Source organism: Dermacentor andersoni, chromosome 1, assembly GCF_023375885.2.
Source record: "Dermacentor andersoni chromosome 1, qqDerAnde1_hic_scaffold, whole genome shotgun sequence".
NCBI classification, from domain to species: Eukaryota; Metazoa; Arthropoda; class Arachnida; order Ixodida; family Ixodidae; genus Dermacentor; species Dermacentor andersoni.
Genome location: NC_092814.1, coordinates 42,981,839 through 43,005,795, shown reverse-complemented (window position 1 = coordinate 43,005,795; position 23,957 = coordinate 42,981,839). Strand labels below are relative to the sequence as shown.

The following is a 23,957-nucleotide window of genomic DNA, read 5'->3' as shown; positions in this document are numbered from 1 at the left end:
CAAGATTCAGAGGTGTGCTCATGAGCACTGCATTTCGTGCAAGTTTGGTGGCCTCGGCAGCTCTGTGAGCTGTGACCGAAACGCTGGCATTTGAAGCATCGCAAGGGATTAGGGACGTATGGCCAAACACGAAGCTTGATATACCCGGCCTCGATGGACTCGGGCAGAACACCTGTGCCAAAAGTAAGCATTAGGTGTTTGGTCTGTATTTCCTTATTGTCACGCCTCATCTTAATTCGTTTGACGTTGATGACGTTCTGCTCACTGAAGCCCTCCAGGAGCTCAGCTTCAGTCAGCTGCAAGAGATCATCATCGGAGACTACGCCACGGCTGGTATTCATAGTACGATGTGGAGTTACTGTTACTTGGGTGTCCCCAAATGATACTAGATTGGGTGGCTTTTCATAATGTTTCTGGTTGCGGAGCTCCAAGAGGAGATCACCGCTTGCCATCCTGGATGCTTTATAACCTGTACCAAAAACTTGGGTGAGAGACTTAGAGACGAGGAATGGTGAGATTGTTCGCACGGGTTTGTCTGGTTGTTCAGAGTGGACTACATGGAATCGAGGGAAAGTTTCTTTTTGGTGTGCAAAAAACTCGAAAACATCATCGGTGCGCCCCCTTTTCAGGGAGCGATCAGGTAGTGGGGGGAAGGAAGTAGCCATAAAAGAGTGTAATTTCGGCAGTAACGCCAGCCACCCACCGTGGAGTACTACAAGGGGACGCTGCAGGACCTGTGAAACACAGCCTGCAAACGCCAGCTGTACATCACCACTATAACCAAATATAATATAACCTAGGTTGGCTATTCACACAAGGTTAACCTTTGCTGCCTGGAAAAATTAGAAGTAAAGGGAAGCCAGGAGAAGACAGGAAAGATGGAAAGTGAGAGAAAGACGAAGGTTGGAAGGAGAGAGAGACAGGAAAAGGCAACTACAGATTTCCCCCGGGTGGGTCAGTCCGGGGGCGCCGTCTACGTGAAGCCGAGGCCAAAGGGGTGTGTTGCCGCCGCCGAGGGGCCGTAAAGGTCCAAACACCCGGCATTGGCTCAACCCCCAGGATCCCCTTTTCCCTGGACACAGCTAAGCCGCGCACGGTTAGACGCGGGAGGGTCCAACCCTCGTGTGCTTGGGTACATGGTGCCGCAACACACCAAACGCCTGCTGATGCAGACACCCCTGCGGGGTGATCGATAATAATAGATTACATGTGTTTCTGTACAGGTCCTTATATTTACGGGTGTCATTATTTTGCTTCATTTTGGTCAGCCAGTGTTCTCTGAATCTAATCATTGAGTATTGCCGTGTTCATCCGAGGGCAGATTGGTGTGCACAGGCACACTTCCCAGCGAGATTTGTACACTACTTTTATGCATCTTGATTGTAGCAATGATGCAAGGGTTGTGAAGGCTGCATTAAGATCTGTATTGTTTGTACCTAAAAATTGTGTTTCTTGAATTGCTCTTCTACTCTTCTCGTAATCTATCCTCAGAGGGTGCATGGTGGTTTGTCTCTCTGCCTGTAGACGAATGATAGAAGCGTAAACAAATGTTGGAAAATGGTCCGAAACTTTCTGTGTTATCATACCAGCTGCAATGTATTCACTATCAGTGTTTGACAACATGTGGTCAATTTTTGTAGATGACATTGGTGTAAGTCTTGTCAGTGCTAAAATATGATTTCTGAAGTCAGAACTCAACACTCCGCGCTTGTTTGTTTTCCTTTGTCTATATTACAACCACCTTGTAAAATGACTTATCTTCACTAGTAAAATGTTGGCAATTGTGCTGTAATCTTTCTAAAAGCGGCTATATTTAATTTTCACATATGGGGGCCTATATACATGATACCCATGATGACGTAATTGATGATGACAAACAACATCTCTAGCTCTCCCAACTTTGTTTCTGCAAGTTTTTCTTGGTATTTAAAGGTGATATGGCAGGATATATACAGCACCATGCTGCCACATTGGGAGCTTCACAAATTGATAGCTACGAATGTTTATGAATTCACTATCTTTTAGCCATGTCTCGGGCAGAACTATAACATCATATTTCAAACTTTCTTGACTAATAAGCATGATCATTTCGTCTTAATTTTGGTCTAAGGCTCTCACATTACAGTGCCATAGGCATAGCATCGCAGAGCGGCTATATCTAACCATATTGGGCATAGTGTCCACAAGCATGCAGTTACTTGTAGTCAGTGTAGTAAGGGGGAGAATTACACAACCTTGCACAAAACCATGCATGCATTCCAAGGTGGCCTTATCGCCAACCCTGTGACTGAGCATTTTTATGGTATCTTCCTGAAGTGCAAAGCTAGCACGCCAGCGGTGAAGGCTGCTCAAGTGCAAATAGCAGAGTTACTGAATCCCTGTCTAATACTTCAAGAGCTAATGGAAGCGGAAAGTGTTCCACTCTTGTGTTGCTCCCAGCATACTGTATTTATTCAAATCTAACGTGCACTTCTTTCGGATCAAACAGGTCTAAAGATTCCGTGCGCATTAGGATCGAGTGTGACCCTAAATCTGCATTACCTTATCGCCATCGGCATTTCAAAATAGCCGCCTCATACGTGCTTTGAGCTTAGCTGCCGTAGCTTCCTCCATGTGCAGTAATACGTGTTTAGGTTAGTCCACCATCAGTCTTCCAGTTTTCTGAGTTTGCTCTAGTTGGAAGTGCTGACTGCGAAGACACACAATAGTTCATCATGATGCCGCAATTAAAAGGAAGGTGATCACGTGTGCGAAGACGAACAGAAATCGGGCCACATCACGGGCACGCGGAGTTCCCGAGACTTGCGTGTGGGACTGGCGCAAGCAGGATAGGCGTCCTACTTTGGCAGCTGCGCGGCCCCTATCTCGAAAGCAATCTGCAATGGAGGCAATCTACGTATCTAGGTGCACCGTGCTGTGTTCTCGTCGCTTAGTTGGCGTTGGAGCGATAGGCTGCACAAAGGTCAATTTACTCACTCCTGCTGCCACATTTCGCTCCAGCGTATTGATAAAAAGTTTCCGCAGTCATTGAGTGAGACATGGTCATGTTTGTTTGTGCGCGTGTGACACCATGCATGTTAATTTAGTTAGTAAGCGAATTTTTAGAAGTTTATACGGCCGATAAGCCTGCTAACCTTACTTTTCGTATACAGTGGATGTCTACTAATTTGCTATCAAAATTGATGCTTCGCCTCTCGGGCGAAACTGTGACTTTTTTTATTTATCACAACTTTAGTGCATTTGCAGAAAATCCGTTTTCCAAATGAGAGAAAACTGTATTTCTGTATGAAAGATTGAGTTGCGTGGTACTGTAAAAGACTTCTCTTTCTTTAGGTCATGGCAGACGGGTGCGCATTACAATCAAGGGCAGTATTCTTTCCTTTCTTTTGGTCACAGAAAACAGGTGCACGTTACAATCGAGGACGCATTAGAAACGAGTAAATATGATAATTCTATCTGCTTTACTGCATTCTGCTCAAATGTGAAGACAAGGAAACAAAAAGGAAGACAGGGGCAGGCCTTTGCCCGATGCTTGTATATGTGAGTTGCGAGAAAAAAATCTGGGGACTGTGCCAAGGTATTACAAAGGAATACACGCTTTCGCCCTAAATAGTCTCTGGCTGCAATTTTCTAGCAATGCTTCTTATACCATCCCTTTTCATGCTTTCTATGCTTCGTCAGTGGTCAGAGCAGAACGAAACTCTGATGTCAAATCACGCAAATTGCAAATGCAGCCTTTACCAACGTTACTAGAAACAATGGCCTTCACTGGGTTGGCATAGCTTGTCCTGTGGTTTGGGTATGGTCGGCAAATATTTGATCGACTAGGCTTCGCTAGTTTCGGTTTCGAGGAGGCACCAGCAACATGACTGATGACACATTCAAATGAAAATATCACAATTAGCATATAGCTGTGCAGTATGAGCCCAAATTACCGCACGACACTCTTTACAGTGTTAGAAATTTCAGTCATCCTTATACATTAAGTATATGAAGCCTGTGGTGGTGTTGCAGAGGTGTCCGAATAATCAAGCGTGTCTGAATCATTGGTTGGCGACTGTATTCACAAACCAACTAGCCCTATATATTACTCTCGTGCTCTTCCAAGTCCTGCAAATCAACACCGCTTACCAACAGGCCACCTACTTGTAATGAATAAAAATCAAAGTCAGTATTTAACAACTGCGGGCAATCTAAACACTCACCATCTCTTTCCCGGGGGCTTGTCTCCCTCTGCCGCAAGCACTCTACAAGAGGGCTCTTTTCGATGCTTGGCCGCAGTGCAGATGGGGGCAGGTACATGCCATGGCTCTTGCCACACTGGCGCAGTTCCACCTGCACATCAGTGCATGCCGTGAATGAAATAGCTTTATATCTTTTTCAGCACCCTCATTTACTAAATTTGCCATCCCTCTCACCTTTATGAGCTCACAACTACCCGAACCATATAATGTCCTTATGCTACTTCTGTGCTCTATGAAAAACAAGTTTAAGCTGCTGGCCAGAATCATTAAAAATGGCATTTTATGAGAACGTATTGTTACATTGCAGAAGTCCATATAAAGATGTATTCACAATATTTACAAAAGAGACAACAATGCATAAGCAAGATGGCTGTCGAGACCGATTCCACCTATACACGTCAAATCGTCGTCTTCTGACTGGCACCCCTCTTGCTTGCACCGTAACATAGCCCCCAACCTCTTGGAGGAGGCTGCAAACAGGAACATATCCAAACCTAAACACACTAAGCAAGATGTTTCCCACCCAGTATAGAGACATTTGCCCCTGGTGCGGCGCCAAGCCCACCTTATATCACATTACATGGGAATGCGTTCAGAATCAACAATTCCTTCAAATAAAAGACCCGAGTGCGGAGCAGTGGGAGAGGGTGCTCGCCAGCAGCGACCCGAAAGTCCAGCATGGACTAGTAAGGCACGCTCGCCGAGTAGCCACCCTCAGTGGTGCCCTGGAATAGGGGCGTCGACCCTGCGCAGATGGGGAAGAAGACCGTGAAGACGGCCGACCGCATCTGCTACCGCTAATTTCTAACCAATTAGAGCAAATAAAGTTTTTCCTCCTCCTCCTCCTCCTCCACCTGCAAAGGCACCATCTCGGCGCTAACTATAAAGGAGGTGAACTCGTGGCAAAGTAAGGCTTCAACCGGGACACGTGCCTGGTTGAGGTTGACACGCGAGTCCAGCGGAGCGATCTCGTAGTTCACATTGCCAAGCTGACGCAATATCATGTAGGACGTGTGTAGCACGGCAGCAGCTCCTCAGAAAAGCCGACGCGGCGACATGGCGTCCATAGAAGGGCAAGGGAGCCAGGACAAAATCAAACATCCCAGTGTCAGCTGTCGTACCAGATCTTCTGCGTGGCCCGAGACTTGGTGAGCTGGGAGCCAGCAACCTGGCGAGCTGTGTGAGCCTGGGCAAAGACGTCTTGAGTATATTCAGTGGGAGAGCTCGTTGAGGAAGGAAGCAGTGTGTCAAAGGGCAAAGAAGGGTGGCAGCTGAACAAAACGTAAAAGGGTGAAAAGCCAGTGGTCTCGTGACGGGACGAATTATAGGCGAAGGTCACGAAGGGTAACGTGCTGTACCAATCACTGTGGTTGTCAAAAACATACATAGACAGCATTTCTGTCAACGTGCGATTGAGCCGCTTCGCCAGTCTGTTTGTCTGCGGGCAAGAGGCAATGGAAAGCTTGTGCTTGTCAGAACAGGAGCGAAGTCGGTCTCCAACTATTCAGGACAAGAAGGTGCGGCCGCGATCAGTGAGGAGCTGCCAGGGTGTGCCGTGATGGAGGATGACGTCATGTAAAAAGAAATCTGCCACCTCAGTTGCACAGCTTGTGTGCAATGCTCACATGATCACATACCGGGTTGCGTAATCAGTTTCGACAATGACCCACTTATTGCCAAATTTCGATGTCGGAAAAGGGCCAAGAAGATCGAGACCGATGCGCAAAAATTATTCTGAGGGCACATCAATGGGGTGAAGGCGTCCAGTGGGCAGCACAGCAGGTTTTTTACGGTGCTGACAGAGTGCACAGGCTGCAACGTAGCGGTGCAGAGAGCGATAGAGGCCTGGCCAGTAGAAGTGGCGCTGTACGCGGTCGTAAGTACGCAAAACGCCGAGGTGGCCTGAGGTAAGGGGCGTCATGCAACTGTTCAAGAACTGATGTCCGGAGATTGTGTGGTACAAGTCAAAATTCTGGTCCTTCAGGACATAAGCTACAATGATAGAGAACGTCATTGTGGAGCATGAACATACACAGCGTGGGCTCCGAATGGCCAGAATCAAGACGATCAATGAGAATACGTAAGCAGTCATTACGCCATTGTTCAGTGCGGATGTCGTGCTGATCAGAAATGGCCAGGACACAAGAGTTGGTGTCATGCGCATCATATTCTGGGCGGTCAACAGGATGACGGGAGAGACAGTCGGCGTCCTTGAGCAGAAGGCCTGACTTGTATAAAACAGCAAATGAATATTCTTGGAACTGTAGTGCCCATCTACCCTATCGTCCAGTGGGGTCTTTAAGCGAGGAGAGCCAGCACAAGGCATGGTGATCGGTAACCATATATGCACTATACAGTCAAACCTCGATATATCGAACACGGATATATCGAACTATTGCGTATATCGAACACTTTCTATATCACGTGGAAAATCGCATGCATTTTTAATTTTTTATTTCGAACGGGGCCGGATGTAAAATGGATATATCGAACTCCGCCGCCCCAGACCAAGTGCGCTCTGTTGACAGGAGGCGAGCTTTCCCGCAGCACCCTTGAAGATAGCGGCGGCGCGATGGGCGTTCCAGACTGCTGCGTACGATAGCTGCCCACATCGGTTGCGCCGAGGGTGCCATTTGAACGTAGCGGCGTACGCACGCGGCGGCTTAGCGCGGCCGTGGCTTGGCCAGGTTGGCTAGTTTGACAACGTCAACGACACATGCGTCTCGGTGCTGCCGCTTGCGCTACGCCAGTCGTCGTCGTCGTCGTCGTCGTCGTCGTCGTCGTCGTCGGTGTGTGTGTGTGTGTGTGTGTGTGTGTGTGTGTGTGTGTGTGTGTGTGTGTGTGTGTGTGTGTGTGTGTGTGTGTGTGTGTGTGTGTGTGTGTGTGTGTGTGTGTGTGTGTGTGTGTGTGTGTGTGTGTGTGTGTGTGTGTGTGTGTGTGTGTGTGTGTGTGTGTGTGTGTGTGTGTGTGTGTGTGTGTGTGTGTGTGTGTGTGTGTGTGTGTGTGTGTGTGTGTGTGTGTGTGTGTGTGTGTGTGTGTGTGTGTGTGTGTGTGTGTGTGTGTGTGTGTGTGTGTGTGTGTGTGTGTGTGTGTGTGTGTGTGTGTGTGTGTGTGTGTGTGTGTGTGTGTGTGTGTGTGTGTGTGTGTGTGTGTGTGTGTGTGTGTGTGTGTGTGTGTGTGTGTGTGTGTGTGTGTGTGTGTGTGTGTGTGTGTGTGTGTGTGTGTGTGTGTGTGTGTGTGTGTGTGTGTGTGTGTGTGTGTGTGTGTGTGTGTGTGTGTGTGTGTGTGTGTGTGTGTGTGTGTGTGTGTGTGTGTGTGTGTGTGTGTGTGTGTGTGTGTGTGTGTGTGTGTGTGTGTGTGTGTGTGTGCGCGCGCGCGCGCGCGGCTTAGGCCTGTCGTGGTTGGTGTGATGGCTGCAAACGCGAAGAAGCGGACGTCCCTGACATTTGCTGCGAAATTGGAAGTGATACAGCGCGTTGAAAATGGAGAAAAGAAGTCGAGCGTCGCCGAAGCTTTCAACATCCCAAGGAGTACTTTGAGCACTCTGCTGATAAACAAGAGTGACATAAAGGCCAAGGCGGAACAGAACCAGCACTCAGGCGCGCGGCGGGTGCGCAAAGCTGCCTTTAAACAGTGGAACAGTGGCGGAGTTAACAGACGTGGAGATCGCGGCAGAAGTGACTGCTGAGTGGCCAAAACGGAGACGCTGCCGAGGCTGATCCAGCAAGCGCTGATGTTGCCCTGCTCCCGACTGCAACTGAGGCTGTAGCTGCTTTGGCCGTTGTACGCCGCTAGTGCGGCGCAATAGAAGTCACTGGACTGTCTCTTGTGGACCGTTTGGACTATGTTGAGGACGCCGTGGTCAAGCACGCGGTTGCCAATATGAAGCAGGCTACGCTGCTTCAGTACTTTCAGCGAACGAAATAAATACTTTGTTTGAAGCTTCATGTGAGCATCTATTGCGCCATGATTGGTTCATTGATTGATTTGTGCTAGTTTTTAACGCGTTTTCTACGTGATTTTATATATCGAATTCTGGCTATATCGAACTATGTTGCGATCACCGCGCTGTTCGATATATCGAGGTTCGACTGTATATGCGTTTTTAAATGTACACTATATTCGTTCATTTCAAATATTTGAATTCCGAGTCAATGCGAACATCAAATAGCATATCATATTTACTCGAATCTAACGCTAAAATGGGTCCAAAAATTGCATGCGCGTTAGAATCGAGTACAACCCTAAATCCACGTTACCATATCGTCATCGGCATTAAAAAAAATGGCCGCCTCGTACGCGTTTATAGCCTACACTCTTAGGCAAAGTTACACCCTTTGGCTTGCCCCTTCTGCCACACAACAATAATCGCTATCGGCCTTGATGCGTTTCCTTTCTTTAACGCTACGAGCCCGGTACTTTCCAGTAACGACCGGCACGCGCGTTATCAGCATAGAGCAGTTTACACCCTTTGGAGTACCCCTTCTGATAACGCGCGTGCCGTTCGTTACTGGAAAGTTCCGGGCTCGCAGCGTTAAAGAAAGGAAACGCATCAAGGCAGATAACGATTATTGTTGTGTGGCAGAAGGGGCAAGCCAAAGGGTGTAACTTTGCCTAAGAGTGTAGCTGCTGTAGCTTCCTCCATGCGCATACCTCCATGTTGTACGTGTAACCAGGCGCTGGTGTTACCAAGTCTACCGCCTGTCTCCCCATTTTTTGCGTTTATTCAATCAGTGTGAAAGCGCCGACTGCGAAGACATGCCGAGTCCACCAGGATGCCGCATTTAAAAGGAAAGTTATCATGTGCGCAGAGACGGACGGAAGTCGGGCCGCATCATGGGTGTTCAAAGTTCCCGAAACTTGCGTGCAGGACTGGCGCAAACAGCAGGAGAATATTTTTGCCAGCAAAGCAACAAGGAAGGGTTTGAGTGGACAGAAGCAGTGCTGCTTTGCTGAAATAGAAGAGCTGCTCGCAGAATACGTGCAAGAGCACCGGGCGGCACAGCAGCCTGTGACGACCGATCTGCTCAAAGTACGGGCGGTGCAGTTAGCCCTACAGAAAGGGCTAATGCAGAGTCACTTCAATGCGAGCAGGTGCTGGCTATCAATTTTATAAAAAGAAAAGGCTTTTCTCTTCGAAGGCGTACGGGAATATGCCAAAAATTGTCCGAAGAATATGAAGAGAAAATGCACAGTTTTTAGCGGTACGTTTTGAAGTTGCGCCATAGAAACGGCTACCACGTCGGACAGATTGGAAATGCCGATCAGACGCCGCTCTACTTTGGCATGCCTGCCACCACAACCGTTGAAAAGGAGGGGGCGAAGCAAGTGCGCATTTTGTCTTCCGGCCATGAAAAAACTAGAGTCACCGCAATGCTTTGTAGCACTGCGGATGGGCACAAGCTGCCGCCGTATTTTATCTTCAGATGCAAGACGTTCCCGAAAGGAATCATGTTTCCGAGTGGCGTGATTGTGCGCGCAAATGAAAAAGGTTGGATGACCATCGGACTTGGTCACTGACTGGATTGACAATGTTTGGCGGAAGAGACCCAGCGGCAGTTTGGGTCTGCGTGGGATGCTTGTGCTCGACACGTTCATGTGCCACCTTGACCAGCACATCAAGGACAAGCTGGCTGCATGCAACACCGACCTTGTCATGATAGTTGGCGGCATGACATCGCAGCTCCAGTCGTTCGATGTTTGTTTGAAAGGGCCAGTGAAAGATAGAATTCAGGTGCTCTACACCGAATGGCTTGTCAGTGGATGCCACGAATTCACGCCCGCCAATAAAATGAAGCGCGTCTCACTGCAGGACTTTGCTGGATGGGTGAAAGATGCTTGGTGCAATATCCCATCTGCCATGGTCAACAAGGCCTTTAAAAAGTACCGAATTTCATATGCCATGGGCGGCACCGAGGATGAAATGCTTTGGTCTGTTGATAGAGATAAGGAGTTGTCCGATAGCAACGATGAGTGATATTGACACAAAAATGTGGGGCTCCCGCACCGCAGAACGGCACGCGCAAAGGTCAGCGCCACGAAAGACGATGAAGTGCGTAAGCTGCACGCTCTTTTTCTGGCCCGCCGTTAAAGAGAAACATCTATTTTGTAAGACTCCGTCTTAAATCTACGTTACATTTTTCTAGTGGAGGTGCTGGGTACATGCTACCACTCCCAGATCGAACGCCGCCTACAAGCCCAGTACGAAGTCCGGTCGAGCTGACTCCTGTTCACATACGGACAAGCCGTCGACATCAAGGACTGCCACCTGAGCACGAGCCTCTACCGAATACAGTCAGAAGGATGAGTACATCGGTTCCGTCTTCTTCCACAATGGCACCGACCGAGGTCGTCCTTAACCAGCCACAAATCCCCACATCCTTCTATGGGGACACCTTCGAGGATGTTGAGGACTGGCTCGATCACTTTGAGCGTGTCACAGAATTCAACGGCTGGACTCCAGAGCACAAGCTACGCATTACATGGTTTGAGAACCATGAGGGGGCCTTATTGACACGGGACAAATTCCGACAGCAGCTAATCAGCACATACGCCAGCCTCGATCGCAAGGAGCGAGCTGAATCTGCAATGAAAGCATCGCAATATTTGTCGAAGATATGTGCCGACCTTTCCAACGCACGGATCCATCCATGCCGGAAGAAAAGAAAGTCAGGAACTTGATGCGCGGTGTCAAGCAAGAGTTATTCGGTGGCCTAATACACAACCCACCAAAGACCGTTGCAGAGTTTCTCGCGGAAGCCATGTCAAGGGAAAAGGCACTGCAGCAACGAACAAGGCAGTACAACAGCGACATGTAGGCTCTATCGCGTGACCCTCTCGCTATACCCTTGGACAATACAGACGCCTTGCGGGAGCTCATTAGGCTTGTTGCACGAGAAGAGCTCCAAAAGCTTCAGGTGGCTCCGGGATCGGTACCGCGACTCGCTCTGGCTGAGGTCGTCCGGGAAGCAATCAGGCAGGCAGTACAAATCCCAGAGTGAAGCCAGGCACCACAGCACGAAGTACGGTAGCCACAGCCTCACATGTCGTATGCGGAAGCTGCGCGAAGTTCGTTGTCTCCGACTTTTCACGATGCACGCGATGTCCCGGACTTTCATGGTGTGCGCGCCATTGAACAAGCAACTGGCGACTTCAGGACTCGCTGCACGCCATTTATTTATTTATTTATTTATTTATTTATTTATTTCACGTACTTTCAAGGCCCGAAGGCGTTACAGAAAGGAGTGGAGTCAAAACAAGAAGTAATGCAGTAAAAAATACAAACAAAAAAGTATTAACAAAAAATACTAACAAAAGGCATTCTGAACAGCAGTCTTGAAGTTAGTAGGGTCGGTGATAAGTGCGATTGAGGCGGGAAGGCGAAACATGGCTGAAACACAACCACCCCGCAAGAGCGACGTATGACGCACCACAGACCGGAGGCCCTTGTGTTTTCATTGCGGTGAAGCCAATCACCTCTAAAGGGCATGTCCTTACCGCCGGGCTAGGCTCCGTGGATTTTCACTGAATGTGCCGTGCCCGTGATATGGTGAATGCCCCCTGGAGATTGAAGCATACTTCGCAGACGCCAGGACCTCGTTTGCCCCACAATTCCGTGAACCCCGGTAACCGTCACCCGCCCGTAACAAGTCTTCCAGCCCCCATTCACGCCGAGAGCAACGAGACGTTGCTCACCCAGCCCAGCCTCCCGGGAAAACTGAGTCCAGCGACCTGTGGAGGTGAGGTCGCTGACGTTGCGAATGCTGAAGATCCTCCACTATGATGACCGCGATATGACGTAATTGAGACAAAGAGAAAGCAGTGTAGTTCCGTGTCAGTATCCTGCGACGTACCAGTTACCATAGATGACCACAAAGTCACGGCGTTAATCGACACGGGTGCGGACACGTCTGTTATGAGCCAGAATCTCGCGTGTATATTGAACAAAGTTTCGACGCAATGGACCGGAACACAGATTCGTACTGCAGGAGCGCACCTCATAACTCCAATGAGCCGGTGCATGGCACGAGTCAACATTCGGGGCTTCACATACATCGGTGACTTCATCATTCTTCCTGAATGTTCAAAGGACCTTATACTCGGCATGGATTTCCTTCAGGCGAATGGTGCCATCATCGACCTGCAGGAGTCTAGAGTCAGCTTCGCTGCTGCGCAAGTCATAGCGAACAGTAATGACAACGACCGTGACATCGGGCTTCGCGTAGCTGACGATCACGTCACATTGCCACCCAAGAGCAGCACGCTTGCCCTTGTCCGATGCGACATGGAGGACGACGCTGAAGGAATTGCTGAGGCAAACATGCCCCTGCTTCTTGAGATAGCCAGAGGGCTTCTTCAGGTGCGAAACAAATGTTCAGTCGTTTTGCTAACAAACTTTAGCAACGAGTATCAGCATGTACCGCGAGGAACGACAATCACATTTCTTCGCGAAATCCCCGATGTTACTGACATTGCCACGTTGGAAACCGCATCGTCCCAGCAATCTGAGTTACCCAGCCTAAAAGAACGGATTCACGTTAACGCCGCTCTGCCAGACCATTAGAAAGACCGTCTACTGAGTCTCGTGAATGAATGTGCGGTCTGTTTTTCAACGTCATCCAAAGTGCGGCGCACGTCCATCACAAAGTACCGCATTATTACGGACGAGTCCGCACGTCCTGTTCATCAGCATCCTTACAGAGTGTCTCCAGTGGAAAGGGAAGCGATCAAGCATCAGGTGAAAGAGATGCTCCAAGATGACATGATCCAGCCGTCCACCAGCCCGTGGGCCTGCCCTGTAGTGCTAGTCGGAAAGAAAGACAACACACTACGCTTCTGTGTAGATTACAGAAAGTTGAACAGTGTCACCAAGTGCTATGTTTATCCACTGCCACGCATCGACGACGCATTGGATCATCTACAACATGCAAAGTTTTTTTCTTCGTTGGATCTTAAATCAGGGTATTAGCAAATCGAAGTTGATGAACAGGATCGTGAAAAAACAGTGTTTGTGACACCTGACGGGCTTTATGAGTTGAAAGTTCTCCCCTTCGGTCTCTGTTTCGCACCTGCCACCTTTCAGCGGATGATGAATACTATGCTTGTTGAACTCAAATGGCAAACTTGCCTCGTATACTTGGACGACGTCGTCGTGTTCTCGGGCACGTTTGACGAACATCTCACACGACTCAAGAGTGTCCTCGCTGCAATCCACACTGCCGGCCTCACCATCAAGCCTGAAAAATTGTACTTCGAGTTCCAAGAGCTCAAATTTCTTGGCCATGTCGTTGGTCCTCAAGGCGTCCGACCAGAGCCCGACAAGTTAGCTGCCGTCACCGAGTTTTCACAACCCACAGACAAGAAGGCTGTCCAACGCTTTTTTGGTTTGTGCGCATATTATGGGCGCTTCGTCAAGGATTCTCGAGAACTGCCGAGCCTCTGACACAGCTTACACGTGACGATGCGCCTTTCACTTGGGCGGACGAGCAGCAGCAGTCGTTCAATGAATTGCGCAAGGGTTTGCAAGAGGCCCCAATACTTGCTCATTTCGACGAAGACGCTGACACTGAAATTCATACTGACGTCAGCAATGCGTGTCTCGGCACAGTTCTTGTGCAGTGGCAAACTGGTGCGGAACGCACCATTGCTTATGCAAGCTGCAGTCTCACCGAGGCTGAGAAAAACTACTCAACCACTGAAAAAGAATGCTTGGCGGTTGTGTGGGCAATCGGTAAATTCCGACCCTACTTGTACGGTAGACCCTTTAAGGCTGTCAGCGATCACCACGCCCTGTGCTGGCTTGCCAACCTCAAGGATCCTTCAAGCAGACTAGCCCATTGGAGCCTGCGCTTACGATATTACAGTTGTCTACCGATCTGGAAGGAAGCACAGTGACACTGACTGTTTGTCACGTGCACCACTGCCTACGACGTCATCGGACCCTGACCATGACTTGCCATTTGTCGGTGTTATCGACGCCATAAGGATGACTGAGCACCAGCGCGCTGACCCTGAGCTGCTGCCGCTGATTGAGCACCTTCAAGGAGTTAAAGGTGTTTTACCCCGCTCGCTCGTGCGCGGCTTATCATCGTACTACTTGCTCAACAATATCCTTTACCGGAAAAACTGCGGATAAGGTCCCAATACATACCTCCTTGTCGTGCCGTCGGCGCTGCGCCAAGACATTTCGCAAGCCTGCCATGATGAGTCATGCGCTGGACACCTGGGATTCGCTAAGACATTAGCAAGGATACGACAGAATTATTACTGGCCCCGGCTTTTTTCTTCTGTGCAACAGTACGTGAAGACCTGCCGCGATTGTCAGCGCCGCAAGAAACCACCAGTTAAAGCTGCTGGATTTTTCTACCCTGTGGATCCTCCTCAAGCACCGTTCCAACAAATAGGAATGGATCTACTTGGGCCATTCCCAGTGACCTCTTCGCGCAACAGATGGATAGTTGTCGCTACCGACTACTTAACCCGGTACGCCGAAATTGAAGCTATTCCGCAAGCAAATTTGTATAAAGTGACCAAGCTCTTTGTACGCCACATCGTCCTACAACATGGTACACCATGTTAGCTCATCACCGACCGCGGTACAGCATTTACAGCGGAACTTATGCAGGACGTTCTCCAGCTGACGCATAGCTCTCACCGCAAGAGCACTGCGTATCACCCTCAAACCAATGGATTAACGGAACGTCTGGCTAGAACGCTGGCTGATATGCTCTCCGTGTATGTCGACGTAGAGCACAAGACGTGGGGCAAAATCTTACCCTATGTGACTTTCGCGTATAACACTGCTCTACAGGAGACTACACAGTTTACGCCGTTCGAACTTGTATACGGGACCCATGTCACGTCAACACTTGACGCCATGCTACCTCTGGCTGATAATAGCCCAACCAGCGAACACGTGGAAGAGTTCGTACAAAGAGCCGAAGAGGCATGCCAGCCTGCTCGGCATCGTATCCGGAGCCAACAGCATACCGACACCCTTCGATAAACCAGGGTCGACGCGACGTCCATTACAATACCAGCGCCTGCGTGTGGGTCTGGACGCCCGTCCGTCGCCGTGGACTCTCGGAAAAGTTGATCCGCCGGTATTTTGGTCCCTATAAGGTTACACGCCGCCTCAGTGACGTGAACTACGAAGTCGTCCCCTGCAGTTCTGACCCCGGTTCACTCCGTTGTCGTCCTCGCGCTGAGGTTGTTCATGTAGTGCAAATGAAACCATACTATGCGCACACGTGAACGCCGAGATGCACCTGAGGAGCTCCATTTCTTATGTCACTGAAAGAACTTTCTGAAGCGACCGAGATGGTCGCTTTTTGCATGGGGGCGACTGACACAAAGATGTGGGGCTCCCGCACCACAGGACGGTGCGCGCAAAGGTCGGCGCCATGAAAGATGAAGTGTGTAAGCTGCACGCTCTTCTGGCCCACCATTAAAGCGAAACATCTATTTTGTAAGACTCCGTCTTCAATCTATGTTACAATATCTATTGCCCCACGCGACTCGTACCGGTGCAGTGAAAATCTTGGCGGCAAGGTACACCACTTCCATTTGTGTTTTCATTTATCGCAACTTTAGTGTATTGGGAATAAATCTGTTTTTTCCAAATAAGAGAAAATAGTATTTCTATATGAAAGCATGAGGTGCGCAGTATTGTACTCTTTTATTTGGGGGGGGGTTCAGAAAACGGGTGCGTGTTACTATCGAGGGCATGTTAGAATTGAGTAAATACGTTTATATTCGATCGAATATTCGAAAATATTGAATATTCACATAAGCCTATATTTTGTGGGACTTGTGGGAGGTTGCAGTAACTCTAAAGCAATGCTAGGTGGCATTTAATTCTGAAAAAAAGCACTTTATCAAATGTCTTGTTTTTGCTGTACATGTACGTCCCTATGTCACTTGTTTACGTCACCATACTTGTAGTCGCACTGAAAACTCACCACAGGGGGAAACAGGATGTCCAGGTCCGTCACACCAAGGTCGTCGAACTGTACTTTTCCATCATGAATGGCATCCAGAAATCGAGGAACCACAGACTCTCCATGAGGCAGAAGTCGCACTGTAGGCGTACTACGGTTTTCTGCAAAATGAACAGGTTGTGCATTAAACAAGTGGACTTTGTAAAACATGAATGTAATAATTAGGCAAGGCCTAAAAATGAAACAAGATTACGAGAAAAGAAACTTTCTTGTGACACACAGTAATTGAAAACTACCTTGATACGGTTACCATATTTTCTTGACTATAGGACGCAGTTTTTTTACAGATATTTTCGTTGGTGCACCTTATAAAACACTTGAACTTCTATAAGCAACAAGAAAGCATGCGCGGCAACATACTGAAAGAAATCGAATCTTATATGAAAAGTGGAGCGACCATGGCCACAGATACTTGCCCCTAAGGCTCACTGTGTAGGCAACACAGTGGCTGTGTGATCACAGCCAGCTTGGCCTCCATGATTTGGATGCCTCTATGACTGGAGGTCAAGCACGCTAGGTTTGCCGTTATAGTTTAGTTTTTCTTAAAGAAAAGGTTAAACCCACGGAACCGACACAACAAATATTAAAAAGGGTACCACAATATTTTATTGTATGCTGTGGCACCCAAGATATACCCATTACAAAAAGCAACACATGCTTATTATCATCATCAGTCAACTCTGTGCGAAGTCGCAGAGCTTCTGGTTGCTATTCATCTTTTGTATGTGTACGTTCAGGTTCAGGCAGGCTGTGATTGTTGTTCTGTGTTGTGTGTGAATTCTGTAGGCATAATTTCATCCTGCCAACCAAATTAAAATAGGTGCACCTTATACACCAGTGCAAATTATATACCAAATTTTTTTTTCTTCGTAACTTGCGTGAACTGGTGGGTGCAACTTATACAAAGGTGTGACTTGCAGTTCGGAAAAGACGGTATTCTCAACTCCTTAACTAACAGTAATATGATCTCCACTGGCATGGAAGTAATTGGTAGTTGCAGATCTTCTCTTGCATGGCTTTTCTTATAAAACTTTACTCTCGCATGTACACTAAATTATTTATAATAGTTGACAAGAATTACATGCACACCGTTACAATTTTTAAATATCACACGGCGTGTAACTGGCCTTGCAACGGCGAACACTGCAGCAGAGTACATTTGAATTGGAATTCGTCTTAGGCGCCCAAGCGTTGTCACCGTTCTCATTGCCCCTCACTACTACAAGGCTGCTGACCCACCATGCATTTGACGCTCGTGTGACATAATTAAATATTGCAAGAGTGCACATTATTATATTTTCCTTTCCATATATTTTTTTAACCTATTTTAACCTAGTTTTACTGGACCTGAAGTTGTAAGTTCTAATTTTTACCACCGAGTACAGGCTGTCGAAAACCGGGTAAGAACACAACCAAGAAAAACCATTTGCATTGTGGTTGTCATGCAAATGATGTCTCCAGATGTGCATGAGCATGTCTGTGAATACCTGCATTCCTACAAATGTTTCACTCAATACTTCGGATGCCAAGATTTCTTTGTTGGGAGCAGACACCTTGGCAGTTCACCTGCTTGACTTTCAACTACAACCGCTAGCCTCCTTTAAGGTTAACTGTCATTATTTTCCTTATTCTTCATTCAATCATTTCCCCGCTTTGCCCGAAGCTGTTGCAACAGGGGAGTTACAAGCTTGAAAAAAATGCACACTCATTCACACTGCATGCTTGCTCAATTGACAGTCGATTCCACCGAGTGATAGTTTTACACAAAAAAGAATTTTCATACAGTATCGTCCTGGCCTGGTACTACTCCCTATGGTACAACGGTAACCTACCCGTAGATGCTATATGCTTTGGAGTGGAAACAGCCTCATGGCTACCAGTTCAATTATTGTGTAACCACTTTCTATGTTCCCATAATAAAAGCTAATTGATTAATTGATCTTGCACACAAACAGTACGTGCAGATAAAATGCCAAATTTGAACATCTGCCGCAGTAATTTCCCATTTTATTATTGAATTTCACATATCATACACTTTATTCACAATCTTTTTTTTTTTGAGAAGAAGAAAGTGGTTTCCAATTCAACTTTTTAAAAATTCCAGTACAACTGTTGTGCCTTCCATACATACCTAAGACAACCATCGCTGCTCTATTTTGATTATTTACAAATTTTTCAACCAAGCATATTTGGGATGGAACCCAAAGAGTACAAGCATATTCCAAAATAGGTCTAACACATGTTAGATACACAGTGCTTCTGAAGTTGCAGAGAGCAGATTAAAAATTTTTTTTAGAATATAATTCAAACCTGCTTTAACAACCCCATGTCTACACGAGTATTCCAAGAAGAATTACTCAAAAATAGCACACCCGAATATTTATGAGTGAATTTTTTATTCAGACATCAAATGCAGCTGAGGCTGCCAAGTAAACTCCACACAACTGTCACTGACCCAGTCACAATCAAAAGCACTAATTTATATAGGACACAAACACACTTTTCTTCACACCTTGTGTAATTAATTATCAAGTGCCTCATCAAAAAGCCTTCAATTTACCAGAACCATTCTCCTTGAATTGCACCACAATGTGTTGACCATCAACGTCAGCGACAAGGGCACTGGATGACAATGGCTTCAATGTCACACCTTGCACAGGAAACTGCACAGTTGAAGCAGACATTTTAGCACTCAGTATGCACTCCCAATATGCAACCAAAAGTTTTGCAGGTGGAAAATATACGTTCTCAAGCTGAATTCCTAAATGGATTATCTGATAAGATACACAACACTTTTAGACATTTTCACAAATTAATTTGTGAAGACAACACCACCTATAATATAGGGCACAATGACAGCAATTGTAAGAGAAGAAAAATACAGTGCACCAATAATCCTTGCCTCCCAACATGGAAACATGCTTGCAGAATACAAACTTGACTCACCATGCGCAGATTGACATGCTCCAACTGGACACTATACTTTGCTAATACGGGACGTAGCACTTCTCCACATGAACGGCGGGGAACTGCCTTCACACCAAGCATCTTGCTGTTGGGTAGAATCACACAGAACACTGCCCGTGGTTCAACATGAATTTCCTTACAGCCAACCATTGTAACGTCAACATTTGGACTTATAGGCTGCAAAGCAAGAACAAGCCATAATTAGATACATCCTGCCAGTCGCATTTGTGCAGCAGCTAACCTTGTCTGAACCAGCCACGAAGATGTCCACAACAGAGTAAGTTAGTGAGCGCTTCTGCAGCAGCAGCATAAGCATGGCACCAACAGTCTCGCCACGGTGAACTCGAACCACAGTGGAGGAGCCGTCTGGCAGTATGACTCTACTGAGGATGCAATTGGAGTCTGGCGCCCCTGTCAGTGACTGGGGCAAAAGAGCACAAACATGAAGAAAAGAGAACCGATGCTGATCAGGGTAAAGAAAATGTGATCAAGGTGGAGAAATTAAAATCGGACTTGGAAACAGTGCGGTCTCGGAGACCCTCTTGCAAAAGGTAAAGGGCACCAGACATCAAGGGCGTAGCCGGGGGGGGGGCTTAGGAGGATTTAGCCCCCCCCCCCCCGAAATTTTTTCATGCTGCCATGTGCCGCCGCCATGCCGCCGTATGGCTGCCATGTATGTTGAACATTGCATTTCATTGGCCACTGTGAAGCGTTTAAAAACGGTTCAAAGAAGGACGTGAAAGTTGCAAAGGCGATCCAAGACCGGGCCAAAGCCACCGTGCAATCACCCCCAACACAATTGCAAAGGCTGATTAGACAAGAACGGAGGATAAGCATCGATGAATTGGCAGGGCGTGTGAACATCAGTCACGGTTCGGGTCACACCATAATTTATAAACATCTCGATTACCGGCTCTTGTGTGTGCAATGGATGCCCAAAATTTTAAACCACCGCCAGAAGACGGAGAGGTTCGGCGCTGCCTTGACTCATCTAACCTGGTATTAGAATGACGGTGACGGCTTTTTGTCTGCACTTGTGACCGGGGACGAATTATGGTGCCGCTACTACGAGCCTGAAACACGAAGACAAAGCTTACGGTGGAAACATTTGAATTCACCATCACAAGGAAAGCAAAGGCAGTCATTTCTGCCGGAAAGGTGTTGATTTATTTCGATTGTCAGAGACCATTACTGATCGAATTTGCTAAACCTGGAGAGACTATCAATTGCTTCCGATACTGTGAAACACAGGATCGGCTGCGTGTCACAATCAAAAACAAACGACGTGAAAAATTGAAGAATGGGGTCATCTTGCTCAACGACAATGCCTCTCCCTATGTCGGTGATGTGCTTAATACAAAACTGGCAAAGTTCAAGTGGGAAATGCTGCAACATCCGCCATACAGGCCAGACCTGTCACCTTGCAACTTCCACATTTTGGAGCATTTGAAAAAAAAAAAAAACAGCTCAAGGGAATTAGATTCGTGTCGGATGATGACGTCAAAAAGTCAGTTACAGACTTTTTGAAACAGCAACCCAAGGAGTTATATCAGACGGGAATCACGCGACTCGTCAGTCAGTGGGACAAATGTCTAAATGCTCATGGAGACTACTTTTGAATAAAGTACCCCGTTTGTCATATATTCACGTTGGCTCACTTTCATTCGACTCGCCCTCGTAGATTTTGCAGACCTCCTGCTTTCTATATGTGCTCTCTGTTGCAACTATGATTTCGGCGCAATTACTCACAATACACGACCTGTGACAGCTGCTCCTGCACAATACATTGTAACAAAGGATAGAGTCATTGAGATTCTTCCCTGGTCGTTGCATAAGTACAAAAATGTAAACAAGGTACTTGAATGACAGAGAGAGAAATGCAAATGAGAGAAAGGCAGGGAGGTTAACAAAGTTTCTTTAAAATATTTGTCCACAACTTGCTCATTTCATGGCCTTTACATTTTTCAAATCAGCGGCATGAACTGCTTTGCTGGTTTCAAACTGATATAGTTCTAAAGCTCGTGTGATACTTTCGTTATTTATTAAATAGACAGAACACATGGAAGCATTGATATCAGTTATTTCGGGCACAATTTTTGAGACATTCTAGTATATTCTTTTATGAAAAAATACATATTTCACTTGTCTTGACAGTGCATAGCATTCAAGAATTTGTTTGCAGCATCTTTGGCAATGACAATGCAGTTATTATTACTGTATTTGATCCCTCGACAAATTCTATAAGAAGGAGGCCAAGCTGCAACGGTCCATTCGTGTTTCGGAGGATGGCGCAGAACAGAGCTACGGGTGCGGAACAGAGCTATCGGCACAGCCCATTCGTCTTCGGACGGATGGAAAGGCAATGGGAGAGATGCGCGCAAGGCTGCCGTGCATCTCTCATGGAGAGAAGCGCGTGGCGGTGGCAGTTGGGGCAGTGATCAATCGTGCAGTGGCTCGCATTTCACTTTTTCTTTTTAAGGGTTTCGCATTCCATTACCTTTCGGCATGGACACCCAGCAGCCAGACTTCATAGTTATAACGGATAATGCAGCATGGAGACGTGGGTTGTAGTAAGTGGGTTATTTCCCCATAGAAAACATACAAAGGTTGACGGTGCAGCAGCTTTTCATTATTATAACTAGTGTATTGTTAAAAGTGGTATCGGTATAAGTGGGTTCAACTGTATTAGGTTATGGCGAATCAGTTCTGCGGAAGCCTACAAGGTGGAGGAAAGTTCGCTAAAGGGAAAAATTATCATAGACCGGACAAAGGAAACCCACATTCGTTCCTCGGAAACCAATTATTAAGTTACATACTGGATGTGCCAACTAAATGTGGCCAAGAAAAGAAAATTAAGGAAGGGACACGAACAGCACCCGCTGTATGTTGGTAAGCTTTTGTTAATGTTACTCAAGAGTTGTTTTTTTAGTTGTGCACAAGGGGCTAATGATTCATTTTAATTAGCTAACATTAAGTACCTCACTTATTGGATAAAATATTAGGTAATGCAAATCCTATGTTGCCTTAAATCCAGTTATCGCTCATGTTTCAACATCCTCCATATCTTTTTCACTGACATTTCGTCAATTAGATAAGTTTATAATGTTATCTAATTAGACATATTCGTGCAGAACGAACAAGAAATACTGACTGCGACAACCACGAACAACACCCATCAACATACAGTGAACGGCGTCAGTGGATGCCATTCACTGTATGTTGGTCATACATGGAATGTACAACTGGTGCTGTTTAGACGATACCGCTGTCGCGCTGGACGTCCCAACGTTACAAGACTAGCTTCAGTTTTAAAACTCGGCACCGTTGCGCGGAACTGCCACCCGCCTGCGCCTTCGTAGCGCTGCAGTCGCACCCGGCTTCACTTCCTCACTGGCCGGCTGCGCGGGCGGGCCGGGCTAAGCACGCGGTGCAGCGTTGGTGTAATCTGTGGTTCGTTGTTGACAGCGAATTTTCAGCAAGCATGTCATCCGGGGAACTGTAGCCTTCACCGAGTTTCTTAAGAATATCAGCAGACAATGCTGACATGCTGCATATCTGGCTGCATAGGCCGCTATCGGAACCATGTTGACAGTTCGGCGCACCACTTTTTCTGTGCTTCCAGCAATGCGACGCTTCGCTCGGCGTGAAACAGAGCGATTCCTCGTGCCGACCGGGAACTGCGAAACCAACGGCACACGCTCGTGCCACTGCTCCCGCGTTCGTCGTCGCCTTCCACAGCTGGCTGCATGGCCATTCATCTTTCCAGCGTAGAATTTCACTTCACTTCTGTCGTCGTAATGGGGAGGCCGCATTTACGGGGGTATGAGCCATTGCTTAAGGGAGTATGAGCCACTCATGGTCTTACGTAACGGAAAGATTTAATTTTGAAGAAATTTAATTTCGAAGAATCACAAGCGGCAAATCGCAGGCAAAGGCTGCTAACCACGCCGCTGAGCAAACTCGAGACATCGAACGCAAGCGACAACTGCGGACTGCGGGCATACCGTCAGTGACGTCGTTCTCTCCGTCGCAGCCGATTGTGTGTGTAACCTCATAACCGAGAAATACTTCATTGAACCCTCGGGATTAACCCAGTGATAAACACAGGGGCCGCAGGTTTCAGCATCGCTGATTAACCATCTTCACGGAATGAAAAATCAGACTTCTTCTTTTTCTTTTTTTTTGTGCCTTGTGCGTACAAAGACCAACCTCATCTTTCTTTTTGTAGCGCTTCTTTGGCATACCTGCACTCACAAACTCATCCACCGTCGATTCATCAACAGCTTCCGGAAATTCTAACAGCTCGCTCCAAACCACGGCAACATCGGCAACGGCTTTGTCGCATTCATCAAAATTTACAGCCATCGCCGAGCACATGGAAGCCGGCACTGCTGAAGCAATTTCGGATGAACCACTTGCACACAGCCGTGCGTATGCCGCTTTAGCCCCCATCTTCCTCTTATTCTTCAAGATCATGCTGAGAGTGCTCCTCTTACATGCTGCGGGAACATCCGACTTCTCACCGCGTTCGACTCGATTTAAGATTTCAAGCTTCATGACAAAAGGCGAATTCTGCCACTTCATCACAGCAACACTGCGGGAGAAGGCCCACAAGGCGCACACACAATGAACCAGAAAAGCAGCGAGACAACTCGCACTTTCGCCATCTTGCACGACGAGGGCACAAGAGCCTCTGATTGGCTTTCTGAGCAAGCGCTGCGGGCGGGCCAGGATCATTTCTTGCAGG

General features: G+C 47.3%; 1 protein-coding gene across 3 annotated transcripts in view; it reads right to left on the bottom strand.

Annotated features, from left to right (window-relative positions):
• LOC126546156 (regulator of G-protein signaling loco-like) overlaps positions 1-23,957 on the bottom strand; it is an 87,251-nt gene that overhangs the window by 7,394 nt on the left and 55,900 nt on the right. For all 3 annotated transcript variants that reach the window (XM_050194272.3, XM_055061374.2, XM_055061375.2), the window contains exons 10-14: positions 19,452-19,631; positions 19,190-19,387; positions 18,804-18,906; positions 16,205-16,344; positions 4,206-4,335 (exon numbers count right to left, since the gene is read on the bottom strand). In XM_050194272.3, coding sequence (XP_050050229.1) covers positions 4,206-4,335; positions 16,205-16,344; positions 18,804-18,906; positions 19,190-19,387; positions 19,452-19,631 — 751 coding nt within the window. The remainder of the gene's footprint in view (positions 1-4,205; positions 4,336-16,204; positions 16,345-18,803; positions 18,907-19,189; positions 19,388-19,451; positions 19,632-23,957) is intronic.